Source organism: Polyodon spathula, chromosome 36 (genome assembly GCF_017654505.1).
Source record: "Polyodon spathula isolate WHYD16114869_AA chromosome 36, ASM1765450v1, whole genome shotgun sequence".
In the NCBI taxonomy this organism is placed as follows: Eukaryota; Metazoa; Chordata; class Actinopteri; order Acipenseriformes; family Polyodontidae; genus Polyodon; species Polyodon spathula.
Window position 1 is genome coordinate 4,828,771 of NC_054569.1, and position 26,595 is coordinate 4,855,365.

The following is a 26,595-nucleotide window of genomic DNA, read 5'->3' on the forward strand; positions in this document are numbered from 1 at the left end:
TCAAGCGACAGCTCGTTTGGACTGCTTGATAAAAAGGCAGATCTCTTTATTTGGTCTGAGCACAGGAAAGGTGTCTCCGGCGACAAACAGCAAGCGGAGAAGGGCAGGCAGCGAGGGAGAAGCTCTCTGATTGACAGCTGCGCTGTCCCGCGTCGGGATTGTGGAGTTCTTGATGAGGGGATGGTTTATATAGTCGGGGCTCCAGGGCACTCTGTATCAGAGCTCATAATAACACAGCTCCTGTCGACAGACAGACCAAGAGCGGATATATAATATACAGCATACTGTGCGCGCCACCGCGGGGACATTAAACACACCTTTATGATCACTGTTGCATCTTTTGTTTAGTTTTATTATTATTTGAAAGTTGTTGTTTTTTTTTTTTTCTTTTTTCCTTCAAGAAAGTTGGCTGCATTGTTTGAGTGTGCGCGTACCTACCGGGACATCATGCACTGCCAAGCCGAGTTAAGGCTCTCTTCCCCGGGGCAACTGAAAGCAGCCAGGCGGCGCTACAAGACCTTCATGATTGATGAGATTCTATCGAAAGAGACTTGCGATTACTTTGAGAAGCTTTCCCTTTACTCGGTCTGCCCTTCGCTCATCGTGAGACCAACACCTCTCCACTCCTGCACGGGTAAGTGTGCGAGGACGCCTCGTTTATTTGAGTTCATGCAGGTTCTTCGCGTTTTAGGGGGGGGGGGGTAGGCGAGCGATTAGTTCAAGTGTTGACAGCTCCTTAAACTCGTTTTTGAATTATTAACTGGATAATCAAGCAGTAGATCTGTCGTGCCTGGAGTGTAACCACAGCCTACAATAAGCGTCCCGTATGCGCATTCCGAAACACAGGCTATCCGCGGGCATTCATGCAAGTTTATTTGTAGTGTGTGCGACTACCCAATAATAATAATCATAATAATAATCCTAATTATCGTATTCTAATATTTACAGAACTGCATTTCGAAAATCACATTACAATTCACAAAATACAGTATATTTAGATATTGTTTAAATAAGGGCCACACGCTATACAGGTCACAGAAATACATCTTTTCCAAAATGACCTTGACGCTTCCTGAAATGTCCCATTAATAACACACCTCTGTGCTAATATTCAGATAATACCCCGAGTCCCAGGCAGGGCAAAAACATCTTCTCTGTTTAAAACATATTCTACATTTTGATTACCAAACCTACTTAAAGTTGACAATTAAAACATATTTGTAGCTTTATTGACAAGTGATACATGGAGTCCTAATTTTCTTAATAATAATAATAATAATAATAATAATAATAATAATAATAATAATAATAATAATAATGAATCACTTCTTCCCTATTTTAATGTATTGAACCTCGTTTGAAATGGCAGAGCACTGTTTAGCCCATTAGCGGGTCCAGTCCTCTCTGATTGTAGCCTCTGGTAATTAACCACGGAAAGGACTCTGTATATATCGTGAATACCAATAAGCAGTGTAGCGGTGGCGGTGTCCAGCTGATTTAGAGAAACTGATTTGTTCCAAAACAGCTGTAATTTTAACAATAGAACGAAAGCGCGCGTGTTGGCGTTTTGTAAAAACGACTAAAGAGACAGACAGATGCATAACGCTTAGAGAGCTGTGGAGCTGCTTGTGTGCGATTCCAAATCAGTGCAGGCCTAAATGCAATCGGCCCTTGTGCTATGAAATGAAGCCACACGCACAGTAAAGCACTGGATCTTTGGGGCTCAGGTGAATAAAGAATAAATACCATTTAAATGAAATGTAATTAGGACAGCTTCTTATCAAAGCGTAACTTCATTCAATTTTTCACTTTCTGACGGAATATATATATATAGTAACACCTCCAAGTGAAGGCAGCCCCTCCCTTATCCACAGAGCTACAGATTAGCAGGATTTACCTTTATTCCACCTGTAATAACTGTTAATAAAAGGGTTTCTGCTTGGGGTTGGGGTTAGTGTTTATTGGTTTCCCAATACCAGCTGCAGATAAAGAAAGCTATAACTTGGGGTTGCAGCTAGTATGGAGTAATACTAAAAGAGACTTGACAAGCAATGGCAAACATTTCGATTGGAAGTGCTTCCCAGTGTCTTCAAAGCAAAGCCCACCAATACCCCAGCACATTGCAGCTTGTGTTCAGCACAACGGATATGTTTCTATATTCCACCTTGTAATAATAATAATAATAATAATAATAATAATAATAATAATAATAATAATAATCTCTTTTAAAGTAATACCGTTGAAGGCTTGGAAGTCACTGATTGCCTTTAATTCACTGGAAAGGGTTCAGGCAGCAGCTTATCCCTGGATAAAACCCTGGAAAGCTCACTAGCTGGGAAAAGATCAATTAAGCCGTGATTATTCCTGTCCTAAAATAAGGAGAACCTCTCTTACTCCAATAGCAGAGCAATTATCTCATTTGGAAACATCTATTTTCAGTGGCCTGCCTTTCTGCTCTAAATATAACCGGCACACGCTCTTCCCCTGCCAGCCGTGTTAATGAAGTGGTAGGGCTGTGACCAGCGCGGTGTGCGCCGAGACCAGTGGAATAAAAAGCAGTTAGAGATCCCAAGCTGAGCCCGTCCGTGTTCAGAGGGGGGTTGAAAAGTGCAGCAGAGTATTTACTACAGCGCTCCCAGGAGCTGCCCAGGCACCAGTTTTCAATGCCAGCCAGACCCACATCGCATGCACTATGGATTCTTGGCTATTCATTTATTTTATGCATGTAGACCACTTTGCAATGGCCCTTATAATCGTTTCCCCCTATAAAATCATAGCAAAGTGTAATAAAGCAGAGTGAAAGCAGAGGTAAGCAGTGTACAGAGAGGAACGCTGAAGCATTTTAATAAACATGGCAAACCAGGGAAAGGTGTGGTAAGTACCCGGATCCCTCAGAGCTGCGTCGAGGTTATCTCAGCCAGGTTAACTGCACAAGCCAATCCCCAGTGTCTGGGTTTACTGAAAGGGGAGGGGGTGTGAGATACTGTATAGTCACAGCTCAGATATTGGCAGGCAGAGAGGTACAGTGTGTCCCATGATTGAAACTCCAGCCCTGCTTTCCATCCGAGTAGCTTGAGGGATCCCCACTCTGTCCAGCAGAGGTCCCTAAAGGGCACAAACTGGCTTAGATGGGCGATCAGAATTCAAACAGGCAAGAGTTTGAGCCAATCGCTCACCTGCCTCAGCCTCCACACAACCCTTCCCTTGTACTGTGTTGTAATATAATGGTATCTAAATATAAAGCAACGTTTCAGTCATGGTGTCTCCATGCACAGCGCAGGTCCTAATGGAACCAGCAATGCACTTCCTAACAGGTCCCTTATCGGACTGCACTAGACCTGCTCCCAAGGTGCTCTGTGCTCCCCTGATAGCTGTCATTCTCAAAGGACAGGTACTAGTAATAAGAAGGGCCAGTGAGAACATTCCATTTGGAAATTCATCGCTCATCAGGACCCCGGGCAAAGCTTTTAACAGCACTGCTGGGAAACGTACAGACAGATAAGATCAGCGCTGGAGTGATCTGACATGACAGTGCAGTGAAATATGTGCAAATAGGAAAGAGCAGGAATCCATTCAACAGCCTCATAGCTGCAGGGGACGTGTCACTGAGAGAGGGGCCCCCTGCCCGCTGCTGAGCGCTTCACACTATCTACTGTACAGCAGAGCTACCAGCAACTAATGCAACAAATGCAGTAAACCAAGCTGAAAGCCTTGCAAAGGGTGGTGAGGTTTAACAAAGGAATAGTAAATCACACGCATCGCTACTCAGAGTATGGAAACGTGGTTAACCATGGTAAAGCACCCAAGCATGGCGCAATCCAGATATGTCGTTAATATTAGTATTATTATTATTAGTAGCAGTTTTTAATTATGCAGTGCAACACAACACATGTATAGCTGTTTTACTCGTGATGTGCTTGCTGCCCTTGTAAAGATTAGTGAAATGAGGAGATGAACAGCGAGCACAAGAAAATGAATCCACACATGAAAGTGCATCTCTGCAGTGAGCTGAGGAGTACCTCAAACTGTGTTCAGAGCAATCAGAAAGCAGCGAATCACAGCTCGCCTCTACGGCAGTTACTTACACATGCACATCAGTTTCATCTGTTCCGCTCTCGGTGACAATGAATTCCAGTCTTTGAAACAAAACACGCAGCCCGATTCATTCTGCCGTGTCTTATCCAGAAGCGCTGGCGTGCGCTGGGTTTGCTTTACAGAAATGGTAGACCTTTCAAAGTGTTTTTCAGCCTCTGGAAAATTCTGATCAGTATCCTTGTCCCCAGAAGCTGATCCTGACAGACAATATGCGTGATTGGCCAGTGAATCCTTCCATGACATAATGCTGACAGCCATGCTGTTTCAGAATTGAAATGCAATGCAGTGCTGACAGGCTGACTAATATGAGACACCAGCGCACCTTTCCTAAGCTGCTGAAGCATTAGGGGCTTTACACAAAGTGAGAATAAGCAACCCAGCTGTTCCTGGAAAGGCCTGACATTCAATTCCTGATGTTACCCGGAGTTTTTATTTCTAGCATGATTCTCATTTGAATGCAATTTACTGCACACCTCGGAGTGAACATGTGAGGGTTTGAATATTGATGGTTGTGTGAAACGCTGACACGGCATCAAGTGTGTTACAATAAAAAAGCAGTTTAGCAAACGTGTATCAGAAGTGATCTCAGGACAGTGAGGTGTGGTGTGTAGCACAAGCAGCTCCACTGACATGTACACTCCCTCACACAGTGGGACACCTGCAAATAAACAGACACTGTGTTACTATTACCTGGAAACTTTGTAAGAGTTGGTCTAACCCAAATTGCAATGAAACTCAACTTCACGGACTTGTGTTGCGCAGCAGGAGCCGGCAAAGAGCTTGTGCTTTATCTTAGTGTTGCATAAAGACATGTGTTCCGGCCTGCTTCTCCCAGCAGCGCTGCACTGTGGAATAGTGGGGATGGATCACCTGGGCTGGTGATTTCATATCCCAGGCAGCCACAGTGCCGTTGCTGGGAGCGGGAGAGCGCAACGAGTCCAGGCTGCAGCACACACGGAGTCATCTACACGCTCAGCCCCCGGGAGACAGCCTGAATTATGAGATTAGCTCATCTGATTGTGTTTCCACATATAACCTATAAATCACCTGCGTGCTTAATTAGATTGAGCTTCTTCTCTGGGTGTTCTAGTATTCAGCTTTCGGGATGGTTGAGAGGCTCAGTGATGGGAAAATGATTTTTCTGAAGCATGCTTGGTTGTGTAACAGGGTAGGGGCTGGGTGCGCTCTGTCGACCACACACAGGAGGGTAACCTCAACGATCTGTGAGAGCCCAATCACGACACCATTGCAACAGAGACTGTGGCGATTCAGCGACCACTCACCCTGCAAGCGAGTCTTTAACATCAAGCAAAAGAGCCAGGCTCCTCTGCAGATGCAGTTATATAGTGTTTAACCTCATCTCACTGGCAGGGGGGCAGACTCCCAGGCAGCAGTTGCATGATTGTTTCATCACTGTAGGGAATCTACTTTGCTGGGAGTGATTGAGACAGAGTGATTGGCTCTGCTGTCGTAGACACTGCCGTATATTCATAAGAAAGTTATGAACCCTAACAGGTGGAGGCACCGAAAGACAGGACTCTACCCCCACTGGAAACTTACAAGGGTTACTGAATTACAGCCACTGCTCAAGCACAGCCAAGACTGCTGAAGAGTTCAGGCTGTCATTGTGTTATGCTTTGGAGCGCTAATAGCTTCAGATGTCTTGAAGTGCTGTCTAATCCTTAGGGTGACTGAACAGTTTTGCCTGCTGTGCAGATTAACGAAGGCCCTTTGTTTGCTGTTGCATTTGCAGGCTCCTCTTCTCTGCAGGGCTTCCCCCTGCTCTCAGTGATCACGCGGCAGCCCCCGGGACTCGCTCCCTCTCCTCCCTCCCGCATCCTCCCCCCCAGCTCCCTGGCCGAGCCCTCGTCCAGCGAGACCCCTGTCAGCGTCATCAGCAGCGAGTCGGAGAGCGAGCAGAGTGTCCACCGGCTGAAGAAACCTCGTCGCAGCCGGACCATCTTCACAGAGCTGCAGCTCCTGGGCCTGGAGAAGAAATTCCAGAGGCAGAAGTACCTCTCCACCCCAGACAGGTGAGTGGCAGGGCGTCTCTATGACAACTGCTTCTTACGTCTCTATGACAACTGCTTTGTGATTCAGGGCCACGTGTTGGAAGCTTGATTATTAGCAGGGACGTACGCAGGTTTTTTCCTTTCAGAACATTTTTTGATAAAATAAATAACGGCCAAGTATAATTCGATAACAAATAACCCGCCTGGCCTCTGAGAAATGAGGTGCTTGAAATGTATTTAAGGATCTGTCAGAAACAGTTAAATATGTCTCTGTATGTGGTGTTATACACACATTAAACACAGCCTGTTTAAGCGAGTAAGAGCCAATATGAATACGGGTAATGGAATTCGTATTTCAATTACTCAACAGAACCCTGATTAGAAGGCATTACTGACTAATCTGGGATTTATTGCGATTCAAACTGGTTTCTATTTTAAACACAGAACTTGCTCACTAATGGAGCTTCCTGAGTGGTAGAAGCTGTCTACACTTTCTTTCAAATGAATCCTATACAAATAAAAACAACAAGGTAACCAAGCTCACCTCAAAGGGGATTAATGACAAGGTGATGAGCATGTGCAGTACAGTTAATATTCCTGCCAGCTCCCAGGGTAGCGGTTATGGGAAGGGGAAGGGCAGGGTGGAGGTGATTTCAGTCTCCTCCACTCTTCGGAGGTCCAGCAGCCTCTGATGTTTAATGCTTGTTTCTGGTGGATCCTTCTTCTGTGAATGTTGACGACACCAATGAGAATGTGCTTGTTGCTCTCGTTTCCGAGGCGACGCAGGTCCCCAGACCACTGGAGTAAATATCCCATAATCGTGATCTCTCTCTCCCCCTCACTCGCTCGCTCGCTCTCTCAGACTCTGGTAAGCCAATGAGGCATACCTGATGAGTGAGCTCATGGTTAGGAAAGCACAATGGAGGGGCTTGTGACAATGCCTTTGACAGTCAAGGCCAAAATATCATGCACCAGTCTGACTGTGGAGACTTTTTGAGATAATTCAATTGTCAACGTGTTGAAAACGATCGCGGCAACAGACAGGTTTTCAATGCACAGCAATGAGCTATAAGAGGCCAAGAGCATCTGCTTTCTAACTGATCTCAAACGCTGAAGACCAGGTTATGACTGTCAAGTCTTTATTTTGTATTCAGAAGATGTTAAAAGTTACAGCATGAAAGTTACAGAACTCAGGCAGGGAGTTCAAAATTGCCAACACCATTATATTTATAGATCCTTGTTAATACTTCGAAAGTGTGAGTCAGTTGCTCTACCAGTATGTTATTGCTTTAGTTTGATCCCATATAGTGATTAAGCTACTCTGAAATCAAACTCAGGTCAATTAAAATTCACATTAGAAATTCTGATCATATTATTTTACAGCACGAAAGTTACATTTGAATGGATAAGCTACTTTTGAACTCGGCGCTTCCACCTTAAACAGAGACGAAGAGATCTTAGCTGGGGCTGTAGGGTAATCGTTCCATTTACTCACATTCTCTCCCAGAACTTCAGAATAAAACACGAGGAGAGAGGGGATTGAAGGTGGCGCTGAATCAAATCATTCTATAAAAATAAAAGCACTTGATTTTTTATATGTAGTTACTCATTTATTCAGTCATCTGCCCAGCCCTAATTACATCCCGATTCCCAGGAATTAGGCTGACTCCAGGGGTATCACATTCCCAGCAAGCGGATATTTGAATCAGCCTCCAGGACCTCCTCTAATGTCTTGGAAGGGAATTCATTTTATAATTGTATTACACGGAGATAATTGAACAGGCTCTCCCTTTGTGAATATATGATGGTATTTGATCAGACCCGACCAGGATCTGTGAGTGGGAAGCGGGGCTATTAATTTCTGTTGCATCCTCTAATAAATCACTGTTTGGCTTCGGATGAATAGGCTTGTGCGAGATTCCCAATTCATCTTGATTTCCCACTAAATTAGATTATTATTATTTCAAAAGGGCATTTCATTAAAATGCAAAGAGTTCTCTACTGGCGCCTGAGATTGTAGCACAGCTTCTTCATGAAAACCTGCACCATTAAACTGTTAGTGAACCCCCAGCCGTTAGCATCCAGATCTGTACTGTATTAAACTCACTGCTGTCCCTGTTGTCTCCAAGCAGACTGGACCTGGCCCAGTCTCTGGGGCTCACTCAGCTGCAGGTAAAGACCTGGTACCAGAACCGTCGCATGAAGTGGAAGAAACTGGTAAGCAGCTGCTTCAGCTTGTGGGTTTAATTCAAAGTGTCCCCTGTGCAAAATACAGCACATGTCCCTTGCTAGGTACAGCATTGTCCCCTATGCACAAGGTACAGCACATGTCCCTTGCTAGGTACAGCATTGCTATGCAAAGGCACACAGTACAGCATTGTCCCCTATGCAAAGTACAGCACATGTCCCTTGCTAGGTACAGCATTGTCCCCTATGCAAGGTACAGCTCATGTCCCTTGCTAGGTACAGCATTGTCCCCTATGCAAAGTACAGCACATGTCCCTTGCTAGGTACAGCATTGTCCTCTATGCAAGGTACAGCTCATGTCCCTTGCTAGGTACAGCATTGTCCAAGGTACAGCTATGTCCCTTGCACAGGTACAGCACATGTCCCTTGCTAGGTACAGCATTGTCCCCTATGCAAGGTACAGCAAAGTCATGTCCCTTGCTAGGTACAGCATTGTCCCCTTGTACAGCCATGTCCCTTGCTATACAGCATTGTCCCCTATGCAAAGTACAGCACATGTCCCTTGCTAGGTACAGCATTGTCCCCTATGCAAAGTACAGCACATGTCCCTTGCTAGGTACAGCATTGTCCCCTATGCAAAGTACAGCACATGTCCCTTGCTAGGTACAGCATTGTCCCCTATGCAAAGTACAGCACATGTCCCTTGCTAGGTACAGCATTGTCCCCTATGCAAAGTACAGCACATGTCCCTTGCTAGGTACAGCATTGTCCCCTATGCAAAGTACAGCACATGTCCCTTGCTAGGTACAGCATTGTCCCCTATGCAAAGTACAGCACATGTCCCCCTGTCCCCTATGCAAAGTGCTAGGTACAGCATTGTCCCCTATGCAAAGTACAGCACATGTCCAGCTTGCTAGGTACAGCATTGTCCCCTAGTGCAAGGTACAGCACATGTCCCTTGCTAGGTACAGCATTGTCCTACAGCATTGTCCCCTATAGTACAGCATGTCCCTTGCTAGGTACAGCACTATGCAAAGTACAGCACATGTCCCTTGCTAGGTACAGCACAGCATTGTCCCTTGCTATACAGCATTGTCCCCTATGCAAAGTACAGCACATGTCCCTTGCTAGGTACAGCATTGTCCCCTAGCAAAGTACAGCACATGTCCCTTGCTAGGTACAGCATTGTCCCCTATGCAAAGTACAGCACATGTCCCTTGCTAGGTACAGCATTGTCCCCTATGCAAAGTACAGCACTTGCATGTCCCTTGCTAGGTACAGCATTGTCCCCTATGCAAAGTACAGCCCAGGCACAGCCGTTGCAAAGTAAGACACTACAGCATTGTCCCCCAAAGTACAGCACGCAAGATTGTCCCCTATGTACAGCACATGTCCCTTGCTAGGTCCCTTGACAGCATTGTCCCCTATGCAAAGTACAGCACATGTCCCTTGCTAGGTACAGCATTGCCTATGCAAAGTACAGCACATGTCCCTTGCTAGGACACAGCATTGAGGGTCCCAGGTACAGCTTGTCCCCTAGCCGTACAGCACACCTGCAAAGTACAGCACATGTCCCTTGCTAGGCACAGTCTATGCCTTGCTAACTATGCGGTACAGCACCCACAGCCCCTATGCATGTCCCTTGCTAGGCACAGCAGTACAGCAGGCATGTCCCTTGCTAGGCACAGCATTGTCCCCATGCAAAGTACAGCACATGTCCCTTGCTAGGTACAGCATTGTCCCCTGTACAGCACCCTATGCAAAGTACAGCACATGTCCCTTGCTAGGTACAGCATTGTCCCCTATGCAAAGTACAGCACATGTCCCTTGCTAGGTACAGCATTGTCCCCTATGCAAGGTACAGCACAGCTCATGTCCCTTGCTAGGTACAGCATTGTCCCCTATGCAAAGTACTCCACATGTCCCTTGCTACACAGCATTGTCCCCTATGCAAAGTACAGCCATGTCCCTTGCTAGGTACAGCATTGTCCCCTATGCAACGTACACAGCTAGGTACAGCATTGTCCCCTATGCAAAGTACAGCACATGTCCCTTGCTAGGTACAGCATTGTCCCCTATGCAAAGAATGTCCCTTGCTCAGCATTGTCAGGTACAGCACATGTCCCTTGCTAGGTACACAGCACGTCCCTTGCTAGGTACAGCATTGATTACAGTCACCATTGTCCCCTATGCAAAGTACAGCATGTCCCTTGCTAGGTACAGCATTGTCCCCTATGCAAAGTACAGCACATGTCCCTTGCTAGGTACAGCATTGTCCCCTATGCAAAGTACAGCACATGTCCCTTGCTAGGTACAGCATTGTCCCCTATGCAAAGTACAGCACATGTCCCTTGCTAGGTACAGCATTGTCTCCTATGCAAAGTACAGCCGCTAGGACAGCATTGTCCCCTATGCAAAGTACAGCACATGTCCCTTGCTAGATACAGCATTGTCTCCTATGCAAGGTACAGCACATGTCCCTTATTAGGTACCTGATGCACTTGCTTTGCCCTGCAGGTCTTGAAAGGAGGCCAGGAGGCACCGACAAAGCCCAAGGGCCGTCCCAAGAAGAACTCGATCCCCACCACGGAGGAGATTGAAGCCGAGGAGCGTCTGGCCTTGCAGGCGTCGACACGAGAGGAGCCGGCCGCTCATCTGCTGGCTGAGTCCGAACAGGAGGGGCCAGCCGGCGAGCCGCAGGACCTCAGCATGCGGGCCCCTAACACGGGCAGCCCCACAGCGCCCGTGCCGTCCACGCAACAGCAGGCGCCCACACCCCAGCCCGAACACCGGTCCATGAGCTAGAGCACCCCCACACTCCGGACGCTGTGAAAGACTGGGAAACATATGCATTTAGTGCCTTGTGAGCGTGCCTCTCCCTACACTGCAGTATAACAGACAGACAGCCTGGTCCTGATGCTCCCACGTACACCGTTTGAAGTTTCTATGCGTTCCGGGGGAATCTCAACAAGCATCGCAAAATGACTTAATAGAACCTCCCAGCGTGCACTGGGCACCACTGTGTACCAAGAGGACTCCTATCCAAAACCTGACCAGCCCTGACGCAGCATCAGCTTCTGACATCAAAATCAAACATACCACCCCTGACCCGGCTCCATCTTCTGACATCACAATCAAACACACCAGCCCTGACCCGGCTCCATCTTCTGACATCACAATCAAACACACCAGCCCTGACCCAGCGTCAGCTTCTGACATCACAATCAAACACACCAGCCCTGACCCAGCGTCAGCTTCTGACATCACAATCAAACACACCAGCCCTGACCCAGCGTCAGCTTCTGACATCACAATCAAACACACCAGCCCTGACCCTGACATCACAATCAAACACACCAGCCCTGACCCATCTTCTGACATCACAATCAAACATACCAGCCCTGACCCAGCGTCAGCTTCTGACATCACAATCAAACAGGGATTCTCGTGGGTAAAGAAATGAATGAACACTGAATCATAATCAGAATGAACTGTGACTATATCTTACATAGAGGCCTTTGTTTTTGATGTAATACCGCATGTAAACACAAGGAATCTTTTGAAGTTAAATTCAGACTGGAATTAACACATTTTAACAGTGTAACAAAAGCAAGAAACTACAAAAATGTACAAACGAGCTCCAAGCTGCAAGTTATTCAGTTATTCTGTTAAAATTGTTGAATTCCTGCCGGGAAATGTGCCTTTTTTACTTCCAAGAAGCAATTCACAACACAGCCATAACACCCAATCAATCACTCTGAGGAAAAAAACAGAAACCCGAGCAGACCTGTGGGTAATGCTTTCAGAACACTGGAGAGTGCATTAGCATAATCACACACACACACACACACACACACACACACACACACACGTGTGTGTCAAGAGAATATACTGAGAATATAGATTTGCTGTACATGGTAAAGGAAGGGGAAAGCTATGTAAAAAAAAAAAGATGTAACATAAATGGAGTTTAATATTAACAGATGCTTTATGATTTTACTTGAAAAATATGTTTGGTACTTAATGTCTTTTGCTTTGGATCTTGTAATGTTTTCTAGCACTGGAGACACACTAACCTTACTGAGTCACACACCTTGCTGTAATGAAATCTTTCTCCTGTCATCCATGGGAAGATTGTTAAAGCAGGGACCCAGTCAGACACAAGTGGAAGAGACAGAGGCAGAGAGCTGGAGAGACAGAGAGACAGACAGCTCCACACTGTGCCCTTTCTGAATATCACGGTTGCATGATAACACTTTTAAATTTAATTTTTTTGGTTATGAATTTTGTTTCTTTTTATATATATATATATATATATATATATATATATATATATATATATATATATATATATTTTTTTTTTTTTTTTTTTTTTTTTTGGTGTAAATAAATAGCTTGTTGGGTAAGCTAAAACAAAAAAAAAACTATATAAGGAGAAAAAACTGATGTGTGCTGAGAATGTATTGGTTTTGTTTTTAGCTGCATATGTGTGACTGTTTGGATATGTAAATATATAAAATAAAACAGATCTAAACTTCTACTTTCAATACTGCTGTGCTGTAGCCTTTGTGGCCATTTCAAATTCCACAGCAAGAACTTTTTAAATCTATTTTGTCTCGCTTTAAAGCTAGAAAGTTAAGACACGACCAGGGGGCTCAGAAAGGGAGCTAAATACACATGAAGAACATCAGAAACACATCAAAAATATGAAGGGCACATACTAACAATAACAGAGTACCCCTCGGACTGCTTCAAACAGAACAGCGATTGAAGATAGTCGTTTTACTCAAACAATTACAAACAACACAGATATACTGTACATAGCAACCAAAACGTCTTCTTATATAGAATACACTGTGCAGTAGGGTTCTGGACAGCTGTGTAGTTCACAGAGTAACTATACCAGGTCCAATAGTTGCACTGCCAGTGTTCACAAAGGGCTGCACTGCAATAATATGACATGACCTTTAGAGTGAAGGTAAAGGAGAGCCTGGGGGATGGAAAGGCAAGGCAGTGAAGAGATCTTCTCATTGAGCACATTTTAATGACAGGACCCAGAAACGAAGCGCTTCCTATATCAGTGCGTTCAGATCAGTAAACAGGGTGACTCTGACGCTGACAGGGTATAAGAAATGAGAAGCAGACAGCTTCCACTGCCATGCTGCAATAGCATCTGCCACCACACCCATTAAAAACCAGCTCGGCAGTGATCCTCCATTAAAACAGAAAACAGCAACTCGCAAAGCAGGGAGCCGCACATCCCTTTCTGTACGATTGTGCTCTCATATTAAACAGGGTTGAAGGTGTCGTGGGGTGATGCTCGCTGTGACCGTGCTCCTGCACAGCGCACTGCAGCAGGCACTGTGCTGAAAGGAGGGTTCTGTCTATTGATTCTGCTCATCTCTGAACTCGTGACCCTCCCGAGAGACACATGCAAAGCCCTGCTTGAGAACTCGTTCCCATTCATAACTGCTGTTCTAGTCTGCAGGTTAAGGCAGGCACGCTTGGTGAAGGCTCTGTTCAAATGAGCTGAATGGATTGTTACAGAAACAGCCTCCAGTGATCTGCGCTGTCTAATTGGAATCCCTGTCATTTTCGGGGAGGTGGGAGTTCATCCACCGGTCACAGGAAAGGCTCAGTCACAAAATGAAGCAGATTTTGCCTTCGAAAGGCAGGCATTGCAGTCCTACATCTGTCAGCATCAGCGCACACAATTAGCACCGGGGGGGGGGGGGGGGACCTCAAGGTTTCATATATTTACTTTTGCATGTGTTGTGACAGCTATGCAATCTTCACAATCGTACAGTGAGCGAGTTCAGGGTGACAATGGTGCCCTTGTTATAACAACTTGCTCTCCACAGGACCCATCAGCCACAGGAGACAGTGAATGAATTGATAACGATCAGTATCCTATCACACAGGGGCAGCAGTGCTGAAGCACGCAGGCTCTCGTAATGCAGTGGAGTAGCTGTGTCACTCACAGGAGACAGTGAATGAATTGATAACGATCAGTATCCTATCACACAGGGGCAGCAGTGCTGAAGCACGCAGGCTCTCGTAATGCAGTGGAGTAGCTGTGTCACTCACAGGAGATAGTGAATGAATTGATAACGATCGGTATCCTATCACACAGGGGCAGGAGTGCTGAAGCACGCAGGCTCTCGTAATGCAGTGGAGTAGCTGTGTCACTCACAGGAGACAGTGAATGAATTGATAACGATCGGTATCCTATCACACAGGGGCAGCAGTGCTGAAGCACGCAGGCTCTCGTAATGCAGTGGAGTAGCTGTGTCACTCACAGGAGACAGTGAATGAATTGATAACGATCGGTATCCTATCACACAGGGGCAGCAGTGCTGAAGCACGCAGGCTCTCGTAATGCAGTGGAGTAGCTGTGTCACTCACAGGAGACAGTGAATGAATTGATAACGATCGGTATCCTATCACACAGGGGCAGCAGTGCTGAAGCACGCATGGCTCTCGTAATGCAGTGGAGTAGCTGCTTCACTCACAGGAGACAGTGAATGAATTGATAACGATCGGTATCCTATCACACAGGGGCATTCAGTGCTGAAGCACGCAGGCTCTCGTAATGCAGTGGAGTAGCTGTGTCACTCACAGGATTCAGTGAATTAATTGATAACGATCGTATAAGTATTGCCCTTTTTCCCTCTTAAAGACAGTCTCTCTGTGATTGTTAGACCTCATGCATTCTCGGTGTCAAGAGATGTGCATTGGGCACCAGGGTCTGTCTGTTTGCTCAAGGGATAATGCATGGACTGTCGAGAGGTTTATAACAGAGGTTCAGTGGAGATATCTGAGGAAGAGACAGCCAGCTGCGAAACTCTTATCAAATCATCTCCAATGTCGCCGTGGTGGAAGTGCTCCCCCACAGTATAGCTGCGCTGCTAATAAGCTGGCTCTGAGGCAGCTGGCAGCCAGTTAGCCCGGTCACAGCATGTGTGTGACATCGTTAGTATCTTATATGATAATGAGTCATCCAGGAACTCTCCTCTAAATGACACACACAGGGACGCACCGTTTAGCTTCACCACTTAGCTTCTCTTATATGGAAAATAGTGAAGACAGTATCCAGAGCTCACTTCTATTGCAAGTGTCCCTTGGTTGTCTACACTTTTAAACAGAGGCTGTGCGATACATCGATTGTCTGCAGAGCCCAGTGTGGAGGGCAGGTAAAGAGCTGGCTGACGGAGTGAAGGGTTTTGTGCAAGTCAAGAGGTGCCAGACTGAAACCCGCTGGACAACACAGCGAGGTGAACAGAGCTGTGCCAGACTGAAACCCGCTGGACAACACAGCGAGGTGAACAGAGCTGTGCCAGACTGAAACCCGCTGGACAACACAGCGAGGTGAACAGAGCTGTGGAAGAGAAGAGCTGCGAAACTCTTATCAAATCATCTCCCGCGTGGTGGACACACGAGGTGAACAAGCTGTGCCAGACTGAGGCTGGACAACACAGCGAGCTGTGCAAGACTGAAACCCGCTGGACAACACAGCGAGGTGAACAGAGCTGTGCCAGACTGAAACCCGCTGGACAACACAGCGAGGTGAACAGAGCTGTGCCAGACTGAAACCCGCTGGACAACACAGCGAGGTGAACAGAGCTGTGCCAGACTGAAACCCGCTGGACAACACAGCGAGGTGAACAGAGCTGTGCAAGACTGAAACCCGCTGGACAACACAATGAGGTGAACAGAGCTGTGCCAGACTGAAACCCGCTGGACAACACAGCGAGGTGAACAGAGCTGTGCCAGACTGAAACCCGCTGGACAACACAGCGAGGTGAACAGAGCTGTGCCAGACTGAAACCCGCTGGACAACACAGCGAGGTGAACAGAGCTGTGCAAGACTGAAACCCGCTGGACAACACAGCGAGGTGAACAGAGCTGTGCAAGACTGAAACCCGCTGGACAACACAGCGAGGTGAACAGAGCTGTGCAAGACTGAAACCCGCTGGACAACACAATGAGGTGAACAGAGCTGTGCCAGACTGAAACCCGCTGGACAACACAGCGAGGTGAACAGAGCTGTGCAAGACTGAAACCCGCTGGACAACACAATGAGGTGAACAGAGCTGTGCAAGATGGGGGAGCCAATAACACTGTCAGAGACTCCAGCCATCAGTCAGGCTACAGGTTGTTCTTAGAATTGCTTCAAATGTTACAAAAGTGCCTTTTCCACGACTCTGTCAATCACTGCGTTGATGAAGCAATCGGTTTATTTACGCAACACCTCTTTTCTTTCCAGTCTCCACTTATCGAAGCAGAGAGGTTTCAGTTGTTCTGACAAGTCTGGTGGTGCGAGGGGAGTCTGGTAAGCACCAATACTTCTGCATTAGGGCAATGCTTCGCATTGCAGTGAACAGCTATAAAGACTAGATTCCCTCTTGAATAATGCTCCCCTTATTCCAGAGGAGGTGTAGTTAACAAGATAAACCCATAACAACAACAACTTCAATTCATATATATATTGGGTACAAACCGGCTGGGAAGGACAAGGTAATTCAGGAAGATAAGTGAGCCATTGAGTGAGCGATAAGTCAGGAGATGTAGTGTAAAAGAGATTTGATGCTTGATGGGAAGCCAGTGAAGTTTAGCCAGGACTGGTGTAATGTGGTGGTACTTTCTCGCTGCGTTCTGAACTATTTGTAATCTATCAATTGCTTTGGATGGAAGGCCTGCAAATAGGAAGCTACAAGAGTCAAACTGAGAGGTAACAAATGCATGGAATCTGAGCATCAGTGAGAGAAACGATGAACTGGCAATCTTCCATAAAAGGAAAAAAGAGGATCTGACAACACAAGAAATATGTGCCTCAAAACACATTGTGGCATCTAAGAATACCCCAAGACTCTTTATAGAAGCTGAAGGATGCAGTACATAGTTACCACAACTAAGCAGAAAAGAAGTGAAAGATTGCAATTGTCTTTTAGAGCCAGTAAGCAAAAGTTCAGTTTTACTAGCATTTAGCTGCAAAACAAAATGAGCAGACATCCAAGATTCAATGTCTGCAAGACACTTAGCAAGCACTAATACCTCAGAGGAAATGTTAGCATTGGATTTGAGATCTAGCTGTGTGTCACTGCTCTGCGGATGATCTCACCTGCACTTCCAATTGCTTTGCAGGCCTCAGACGTGGAGTTTTGAAAGAGCAACATTTTCACAGCAGGTTGTCAGCTATGATGACAGGTCAAATGCATCTCCGTTTGCATCTCTGTTAGAGAGCCACGAACGCCAGAGGAACTTTCGAAAGACCCGTCAAAACAATCACAAAGCACTGTTGAATAAACAGCTTGCCTGATGTCTCTGCTAATTGAAACCTCAGCCCTGTGTTGTGGTGTTGGTTGCTATAAACACTCTGATCATTTGCATTAGTATGTGATAGTGTAATATTTCCTTCAAGATGTTATCTGCACAAGCCCTGGCACAGACTGCTCTCTATTCACCACAAAGAGAGAGAGCGAGAGAGAGAGAGAGAGATGCAGGTGTGCAATGTCCTCCTGTCCTGAAGAAGGAGAGTCCTGCTGGGGACAGGGGGGATGCTGGGAGATGCAGTGGTCGTGGTCTCAACTGGACCTGCTTCAGATCCAGACAGGGCTCGGTTCTATCAGTTCATTAGGAATAGCCAGTGCATTCAGGGGATAAGGGGATGGATCTGCATGCTGATTCTCTGGGGTTACTGACTATAGAAACGGCACTGGGATGATCTCAGCTCTCCAGGAGCAGGTCTGCTCTCTGCCACACGAGAGAATGAGTTCGCACCTTAAACACGATTCAAAGTCATGGGGCTCACTGTCACACAACAATTGGGGAGGCACATTTTCCAGAGTGAGAAGAATTTTGTATCTATGTTTTGAGTCAATTGTATAAAAACACACAAACCCTCTCATTGTGTTATTCCATCCTCACATTTATTCAGTCTAATATTATTTTTTTATAGACAGATAGACAGACAGATAGATAGATAGACAGATAGATAGATCGGTATACACTGCCAACCCCACCCCTTTCAAAATCATTGACAAATCACTCAATTGAGCACCAGACAATGGTTTACTGTTCTTGTTTGGCCCGAGGGCTAATTATTAGTTGCGTTTATCCTGCTAATAAAAAAGCACTTGGTAATTCTGAATACAAGGGAACTATGAAGATCTGTCAAAACATATGACCTGTGACAAAGAATTCAGTGTTCTCCAAGACTGACAAAATTTATAGCTTTTAGAATGATCTATTTACCATTCATTTCTAGGAGGGCTTGGTAAACTGAAATTGGATAGATATCTCAATGGAATGCAAACAGAAATCTTTGATTGAAACGTCGTAGAACAGGAGAGGGAGAGAGTGAGAGAGAGAGAATGAGAGAGAGAGAGAGAAGATGAGAGGGAGAGAGAAACAGATAAAGCCCAAGTAACACATTATCTTTGTTTCTTTGCTGTACTAAATCCATCAAAAAATGACATCTAAATTGATTTTCTCTGGCAAGACACTGCAGTGAAAATAAACACTGTTTTTCACAGTTTTGTTTCTTTTTTTCGTTTCTGGGAGGGAACAGCGGGCCCTCACAGCACAATGAAAGAAGCTGCTTGCTTTGGAGGGATATACTGTCTGGTGTTGTGATGCCAGTCGTGGTCTTGATAAAGGGTTCCAGTTCGGGTTAGGGTTCTATCACGTGCATAGCAACAATGTAACTGTGTAAGCGCACATGGATTTACTGAGTAACTGCCATGGAAACGCACTGTAATTAGAAGCACTTCCTGGAAAGTGTTTCCGCGCTTTGGTTGCCAGTACTGGATTCTTGTCAGGGATGTAACGTGTGGCTTATCAAAGTGGCTCCTGCAGACTGTTACACTTTAAACTGCAGCAGAAGCTTAGTAAATCTGACCCTTTCATTTTAAACCTGGACGACATTTTTTCTTCCAGCTCCCACAGATATAAAAGGGAGGGTTCTGCAGACTTATCTGCTGAACAGAATCCTCTGTGAATTACTCCGAGATTTATCAGGATTACAAGCAAATCCAGCCCCCTGAGAATATGAGCACAGAGTAGTTATAAGCGTTTCACAACGCCAGTGTGACGCACCTGTCCTGGCAGAAACACAGCGCACACACATGGGTGGTTAAGCATCGGTTTATGGTTCATCGATAGGTGTATTGTCAGGGTGGTTCACACCTGAAGCTAACATGAGTCGAGGTTTAAGATGATGCATTTTCTTTTTACTGCCAGCGCCCCAGTATCTACAATTAAACTTATCATCCCTATAAAAGGATTTACAACATGAAAAAGAAAAAAAATGACAAATAGCCTGATATAATGAACCGAATGGCTTATCACGTCTATTCACTTTGCAAGTGTCCTGCTACCGCGTGAAAACAATATTATACAATGGCAGGGCTTGTCCGCTTATTCGTTTCAATGGGCTATGACACATCATAGCTGTGTCGAAGTCTCAGGAAACTTTCATGGTTTGCAACTACAGCCTGGTCACAGTTTCAAATGACCTCATAGCTTCACTACTCTCCAGGATGTGTGTCACTGTGGGATATCACCGCTTTTCTGAATAATTCAGCTAATTGCTGAATTATTTCATATGAGACATCAGAGCATGGACAGCAAGGACCAGGACAGACCAGAACATGGACAGCAAGGACCAGGACAGACCAAAACATGGACAGCAAGGACCAGGACAGACCAGAACATAGACAGCAAGGACCACGACAGACCAGAACATGGACAGCAAGGACCAGGACAGACCAAAACATGGACAGCAAGGACCAGGACAGACCAGAACATGGACAGCAAGGACCAGGACAGACCAAACATAGACAGCAAGGACCAGGACAGACCAGAACATGGACAGCAAGGACCAGGACAGACCAGAACATGGACAGCAAGGACCAGGACAGACCAGAACATAGACAGCAAGGACCAGGACAGACCAGAACATGGACAGCAAGGACCAGGACAGACCAGAACATAGACAGCAAGGACCAGGACAGACCAGAACATAGACAGCAAGGACCAGGACAGACCAGAACATGGACAGCAAGGACCAGGGACAGACCAGAACATGGACAGCAAGGACCAGGACAGACCAGAACATGGACAGCAAGGACCAAGACTAGTCAATGCAGCTTCCTGATATCCAGCCACTTCATGTGTGGTAGTTTAAAATAACTCAGATGGTCTGGATGCAGTCACAGCATGAAACCTACAGCAAAGATATCAGGAGGCAACAGTCTGTCATCGCATTGGAAATATTTGTATATCCTTAAAAACTTAACAAAAAAAGAAACATGATAAAGCAGGAGCAGTGGTAATTGAAATCAAGATTACACAATCATTTCGCAAGATGAGAAATTTGATTTTAAGCGTTGGTAATCACTAAAAATAGCAGTATTTTCAAAGAGACGCACACTATCTCACTGGAGTCAACCAAATAATTAGAGCTGGCAGAAGTGTTCAGAGGGACAAAAGCAAAGGGATTAGTTAACACACCTAACTGACTACTAATGTGCTGCAACAAATCACTCAGCGTTTCTATCACCACACCTAAAAGTGAACAAAAACTAGTGCAAAGCATACAATTAGCAAGAAGAATAACCATAGCATTGCAGGAAGTGCGAGTGCAGAGTATTAAAGGACTTATTCCTAGTCAGGGGGGTGACAATGAGAGGATATGTCAGGAGGGGTCCCTGGTAAGCACTCTCCTTTATGAACACATCATTCATTTTAAATGCCGCCCCTCGCCGGCCCCCAGCCAAGGTACACAACTCAGTGCGGCCAGGATTCGAAGCAGCCAGCTCCTGCTGGCACGACTCTCCCTGCTCTCCCACGGAGGGGTCTTTACAGGGGGTACACTTGTCATGGAATCTAGTCTGTTTAAAAACCAGGACTGGAGGAAAAGGACTCCCGCGGGAGAGGAAACCTGGGGACCAGCCTGCTGCTTTGCTATCGTGTTTATCACTGAAGGCAATTCAAACATGTTTTTCGAGCAGGCTTACACGGTGGGGCTGTGGTATTATTAGCTGCCGCTGATTTCTAGGGCACAGCAGTGGTTGTTTGAATACTACACCTTATTGCCCAAAGCCGGTATCTCAGAAACACAGCATGGAATTCACACAGCAATCTTTAACGCCAGATTAGCCCTTACTGTTTAAAAGATCTGCATCAGAATGACTGTTTATCAGATCTGCAGCAGAACGGCCCTCCAGCACCAGAGTTGCACCTCCCGGCTTTATCTTGATAAATACAAATAATAATTACTTTGGTATGGAGTATTTGGTCCAGAAATTACAAAGTGAGAACGCGGAGCCCTCGCTTTCCCCTGAGCAGCCTGTCAGTGTGCAAATGGTTAAACAAGGCCCTACTAGTCATGCCATGGAGATGCAGGTCCCTTACTGGAGACACAGCAGCCCAACACAAGCCAAGTGCACCGCGCGCTGCTGGGCTCTACCTGTCAGCTCAGATGCAGGAAAGAGAACAGAAAAACAGTGTCGTTGCTAGGAAACCAGCAAACAAACACTGAGGTGAAAGAGCCATGTGTAGAGGAATCAGCCTGAGGGGACAGCATCCTTCAACGAAATCTAGGAGCCAGTTTGAAAAGGAACCGTGCCAAGTATCATTCACAGCACAGGAGAAACATTTAATTGTTTTTTTTTTTTCCTTTGACAATGAGAAAGCGTATATAAACACAGAGGCTGGGTTCATTGCTCGGCTGTACTGTGGCAACATGAATGCTCTTGTGTCAGCCCTGGCTTCACTGAGCTCTCTGCACTAAACTGCGAGCAGCTGAAAAGCACGGCTCACTTCACTGAACTCTTACCATCCACTGTGGTGAACTATGGAGAGTCCTTGCAAAGTGTTCAGAGGTGAAAGCATGTGAAATCCCAGTGAGGTATTTTAAACAGAAGAACAGGGCAGAACTATGTAAGACATGCTAAACTGATCCTGCACTCCAGGACCTGTTCCAACCAGTTACGTCAGTTTATTTGAAGTAATTAAGGACCTGACTGGAACAAGGCGCTGGATTGGACTGAGGGAAACTCAAACTTCTAGAAGGTTTTTGAAGTGTTCTGTTGAAATGTCTGTGCCAGTTCCTCTTGAGCTGCCTTTTCCAGCAACCCACCTTCCTTCCCCTCCCATTGGTCAGGCTCAGTGTGTGACATCAGGGACTGAAGAATAGGAGCTCTCAATGCTGATTGGTGAGTGGGCTGCCAGTAGAGAGCAGACACTGGGCATTGTAAAATTGGGTAGGAAAACAAGGGTACAACTCACAAGCAATTGCTCAAAACATGCCTTGGGAAAAGCATGCACCAATGAACAGATCATAAAACAAAGTGACACAGGAACCACTGAGGGTGTGGTTATTTGCGTTGACTTGCTCAGAGAAGGCTCTTCCAGTCTGAAGCGATACTCAGAGTTTCGTCTGAGCTGACAGGGTGCATTCCTACACTGTCCCATGGAGTCCAGACACACGAAGCCTGCTGCCACACCACTGGAGGCAGCAGCCTCAGTGATGAAACCACAGCTTAGTGTGTTAAACAACCTGGAGCTAATCTGCACACGCGATGCTGTGTTAGCAAGTACGAAAGAGCACTTCTATTACAGACAGCCGCGCTCATTCTGAAACGACACCCAGCCTCCCCTCTGCAGTGCTAATGGGGAACGCAGCTGAATGGGTTAAATGCTTCAATGAAATGATTTACTATCAGCTGATCAATCAGAAAGGAATTCCATGCATCGATCATCTATCCTGCCAGGGCAGAGTCACAGCCTGCTTTGCAGTCTTGGGACATGAAGATCCTGCTGCATCGCCAGACTACTTACAGGCTACTAACATGGACTGTGAACGTCCCAAATTCAACGTCCCATTCAATCCCAAAATCCTTTTCCCAGATACAGACCAGACTCCCACTGCTTTGAAAGCCGCAATGCCTTGCACCAGGTTTGCAAGGTTGCTATTTAAACTTCTGTTTGCTCAGACAGGATTTCTATAGCCAGAAAAGCAACTCTTTGGACACAAGAGCATTCATAACATTTACTTTCACCTGGAAGCAGGCTTGTTTTTTTTTCACGTCATGCGATATTTAAGCGAAACTTGGCAACATTTGTAATGCTATAAATAAAACACACAAAAAAAAAAAAAAATACCCTGATTCTGAAAATCAAATACATGAAAAAAGAAACATGCTGCTTCATTTCCCGGTTTATCCAAATCTCTTGAATTCCCACAGATATGGAGATCCGGTTTTGTGCTCCGAGAAAACCACTTGAAACAATTACAAAACATCTCCATTTAAATGTATTACCTGCCACTCAGACCCGTACCACATCAGAAATACATGCTTTAAAACACAACGGGGCACATGCTCCTTTATACCGCGTGTCTGAAACACCACCTCTTATCTTAACCAAGGTCTTTTTGGTTAGATTCACTTGGTATATCATTTTCTGGTTCAGTCATCACAATCCGGTGACTTTTTAAATAGTTTAAAGCACCCCCCTAGTGTAAAACAGGTCTACCCTCTGAGTTCAGCTGGCACGCCAGTGTGTGCAGATATAACTGAATCTACCCTCTGAGTTCAGCTGGCACGCCAGTGTGTGCAGATATAACTGAATCTACCCTCTGAGTTCAGCTGGCACGCCAGTGTGTGCAGATATAACTGAATCTACCCTCTGAGTTCAGCTGGCACGCCAGTGTGTGCAGATATAACTGAATCTACCCTCTGAGTTCAGCTGGCACGCCAGTGTGTGCAGATATAACTGAATCTACCCTCTGAGTTCAGCTGGCACGCCAGTGTGCGCAGATATAACTGACAGGGCAACCAGCAGGACTGCCAGCTGGGCGTGTTCTGGAAAGACAGATTCAAACTGTAACTAATTCATTTCTAACTGATCAGCTTACTAAATACAGAGGAGCAGAGCTAGTTCTTAAGCATGCTGTCAGTGGTTATCACTCGGTATGGGATGTCATTCTAAGAGGAGGTGGCTTGAAATGAGTTCTGTCGAGGCTGCGTTCTTCAAGTGAAATGGAAAAGCAATCCGCCTGCTTCTCAACGGTTTAGCTTCATTACAAAAATCAGGCTGATTGGTATCTCCGAAGAGAGGCTGTAGCCTCCCTCCTGCATCTAAAACAAAAAACCAAACCAGCATACAAAACACAACCCCAGCTGCAACTCCAGGAATAGGGATCTGACTGCCTCTGCTTGAGTAGCACAGTCACTGGAGGGTTAAGCACACTCTCTTTGGCTGTTTTTATAAGTAAGCAGGCAGGGTTTATACAAACCGAGGGGAAAGAAGGCTGCACAGCCAGTTTAAAGAAATACTTTGTGTTCTCTAATTGTGTCTCCTTATATCACTTAAAGCTGCTTTATTTTTAAGTTAAATTGCCTTTTAAGTGGATAGCTACTTAAAATTGTGTAAAAGGCTATTTTTAGCTCAGGTTGCAACAAAAGATGCTTGCCTCAGCATACTGTAACTAAAAGACAATACTCAAGCGCTGCAGAAGAATTAGACACACAAAACCGAACTTGTGTAATCAGACTTGGTGTTTTAAAGGCACGATAGAGAGGTGCAGATCAATTCAGGTCACCAGTGGTGCTGAATCTCCACTTACAAACCTGCATTGCCACTGTTTGAAATCGTGCTCAGGGAGCCCTGCTCTAATGATTGAGCCACTCTTCCTGTGCAAGCTGCTCACAGAGGCCTCAATAATGAGAGTAAAACACCTCAATGCAGGCTGGACCAGGGTCTGTGTGGGTCACTGTGGGATGCACTGGTATCATAATGGAATCACAGTGATATCTTTTGAGGATGCAGGATTACAGGGTGAATGCAAAGCTAGGTCTCGCTATCAGAGAGCCTTCTGCTTTTGAGCCGTTTCTGAATGATTTTCTCAAACAGCTAGAATCGTTCCAGTTTGGCTCAATGCAGCTAAACGTTGCAGATGTCTTCATTGGCATGATCTGGCTTTTCCACAGATTCCTCAGAGTATGGCATCATGCAGTCCGTTAACGCCCTGTTGAAGCTTGTCATGGATTCTTGTGGTGCAGCCCAGCTGTGTACCCCATGGAGATTGACAAAACCGACAAACATATTTGTCGTCCCACTGCAAGGAATCTCAGCAACAAGACCAAACACTGCTTGTGCAAGGGTGCTGTAGCTCAAGGTAAATGTTCTTGGCAAGCAGAAGAGCCTATTAAAACGTTAAAGTTTAATTAATTTTCAGTCGTGGGTAATTCAAAGCTTATCTTGCCTGCAGAGAGAGTGGGGGAGCTGGGAGCATAGGCAGGCAGTGGGCAGCAATCCAGATTTTGAGTCTGTACTATCCAGGGTATAATGCAGCACAGAGATACATCCATTATTCACTTAACATCCCCACTGTTCCCTCTTCCAAAGCCTTTAGCGTTGAGATCTCACATTTAGCAGTGACACAACGGGACTGATGCAGACCACTGATGGCATTGCTGAAACCCATTAAAAAAGAGCTATCTGTTTGTCTAAACTGGAACTTCATTCATTGTTTTATTTTCCAAAGCTGAATACTGACTGCTCATTAGTGAGTTACCGTGACTACGAACATGGCAGGTGGCAGTCTGCAATGATAAATGCTATGTGTGATGATGCTGCTTTCACAGGCTGTTCAAACGTGGCTTGTTCATCATGTCTATCCTTACACATAATTGAGACAGAAGCCAGTGCATTAGCCCTCCCCACGTGGACACTCACTACCTGGGTCAATAATGAACTTCTCGTCCACTGCTGTTCAAACATAATAGACTCACCCTCCAGGTTCCTGGCTGGTCAGTTCCAAAGAGACTCCAAAACTATCAATTTCTAGCAGTCTGCTCTGTCCTAGCGTTTTTCAATTCGTGTAACCAGAAACTGAAAACAGTACCGGCAGCAATGGAAACGGCATTGAAAAGAACAACAGAAAGCAATCTTTTCATATCTTCAGACAGTAAAGACAGCTGTCATTTGAATTCCTTGTTTATAGCAGACGACTGAAAGTATATAAAGTTGGCATAGCTTATCGAGTACAAGGAATCCTTCATCGTACATTACTCATCTCGGAGCATGCCTGGAGGTAAAACGAAGGCGATAAATTACACAATTATACCCCTGTTTCACATTCTGTTCGTGTGGATGTTAATGCATGTTGGTCTCACGGTCAGACCCACTGCTCTGGCTCAGGGGAGTACACTGTAAATCACACGGCTGCAGTGAGAACAGCCTCCAGTAGCCAAATGCGTCCGCTTGCCACAGACACAATTTTACTAAAAGA

At 45.7% G+C, this 26,595-nt stretch overlaps 1 protein-coding gene across 1 annotated transcript; it reads left to right on the plus strand.

Moving 5' to 3' along the window:
• On the plus strand, positions 1 to 11,626 carry barx2 (BARX homeobox 2). Its single transcript, XM_041234836.1, has 4 exons — positions 1 to 634; positions 5,849 to 6,128; positions 8,240 to 8,324; positions 10,812 to 11,626. The coding sequence occupies exons 1-4, from the start codon at positions 448 to 450 to the stop codon at positions 11,097 to 11,099; spliced, it is 840 nt and encodes a 279-aa protein (XP_041090770.1). The 5' UTR covers positions 1 to 447; the 3' UTR covers positions 11,100 to 11,626.
• The last annotated feature ends 14,969 nt before the right edge of the window (positions 11,627 to 26,595 follow it).

What these genes read in the sequence shown, in the direction of transcription:
- barx2 (XM_041234836.1), top strand. Translation starts at nt 448, where the DNA reads ATGCACTGCCAAGCCGAGTTAAGGCTCTCTTCCCCGGGGCAACTGAAA. An exon ending in ACCTCTCCACTCCTGCACGG is followed by an intron (nt 635 to 5,848) that starts GTAAGTGTGCGA and finishes TTGCATTTGCAG; the next exon opens with GCTCCTCTTCTCTGCAGGGC. An exon ending in GCATGAAGTGGAAGAAACTG is followed by an intron (nt 8,325 to 10,811) that starts GTAAGCAGCTGC and finishes TTTGCCCTGCAG; the next exon opens with GTCTTGAAAGGAGGCCAGGA.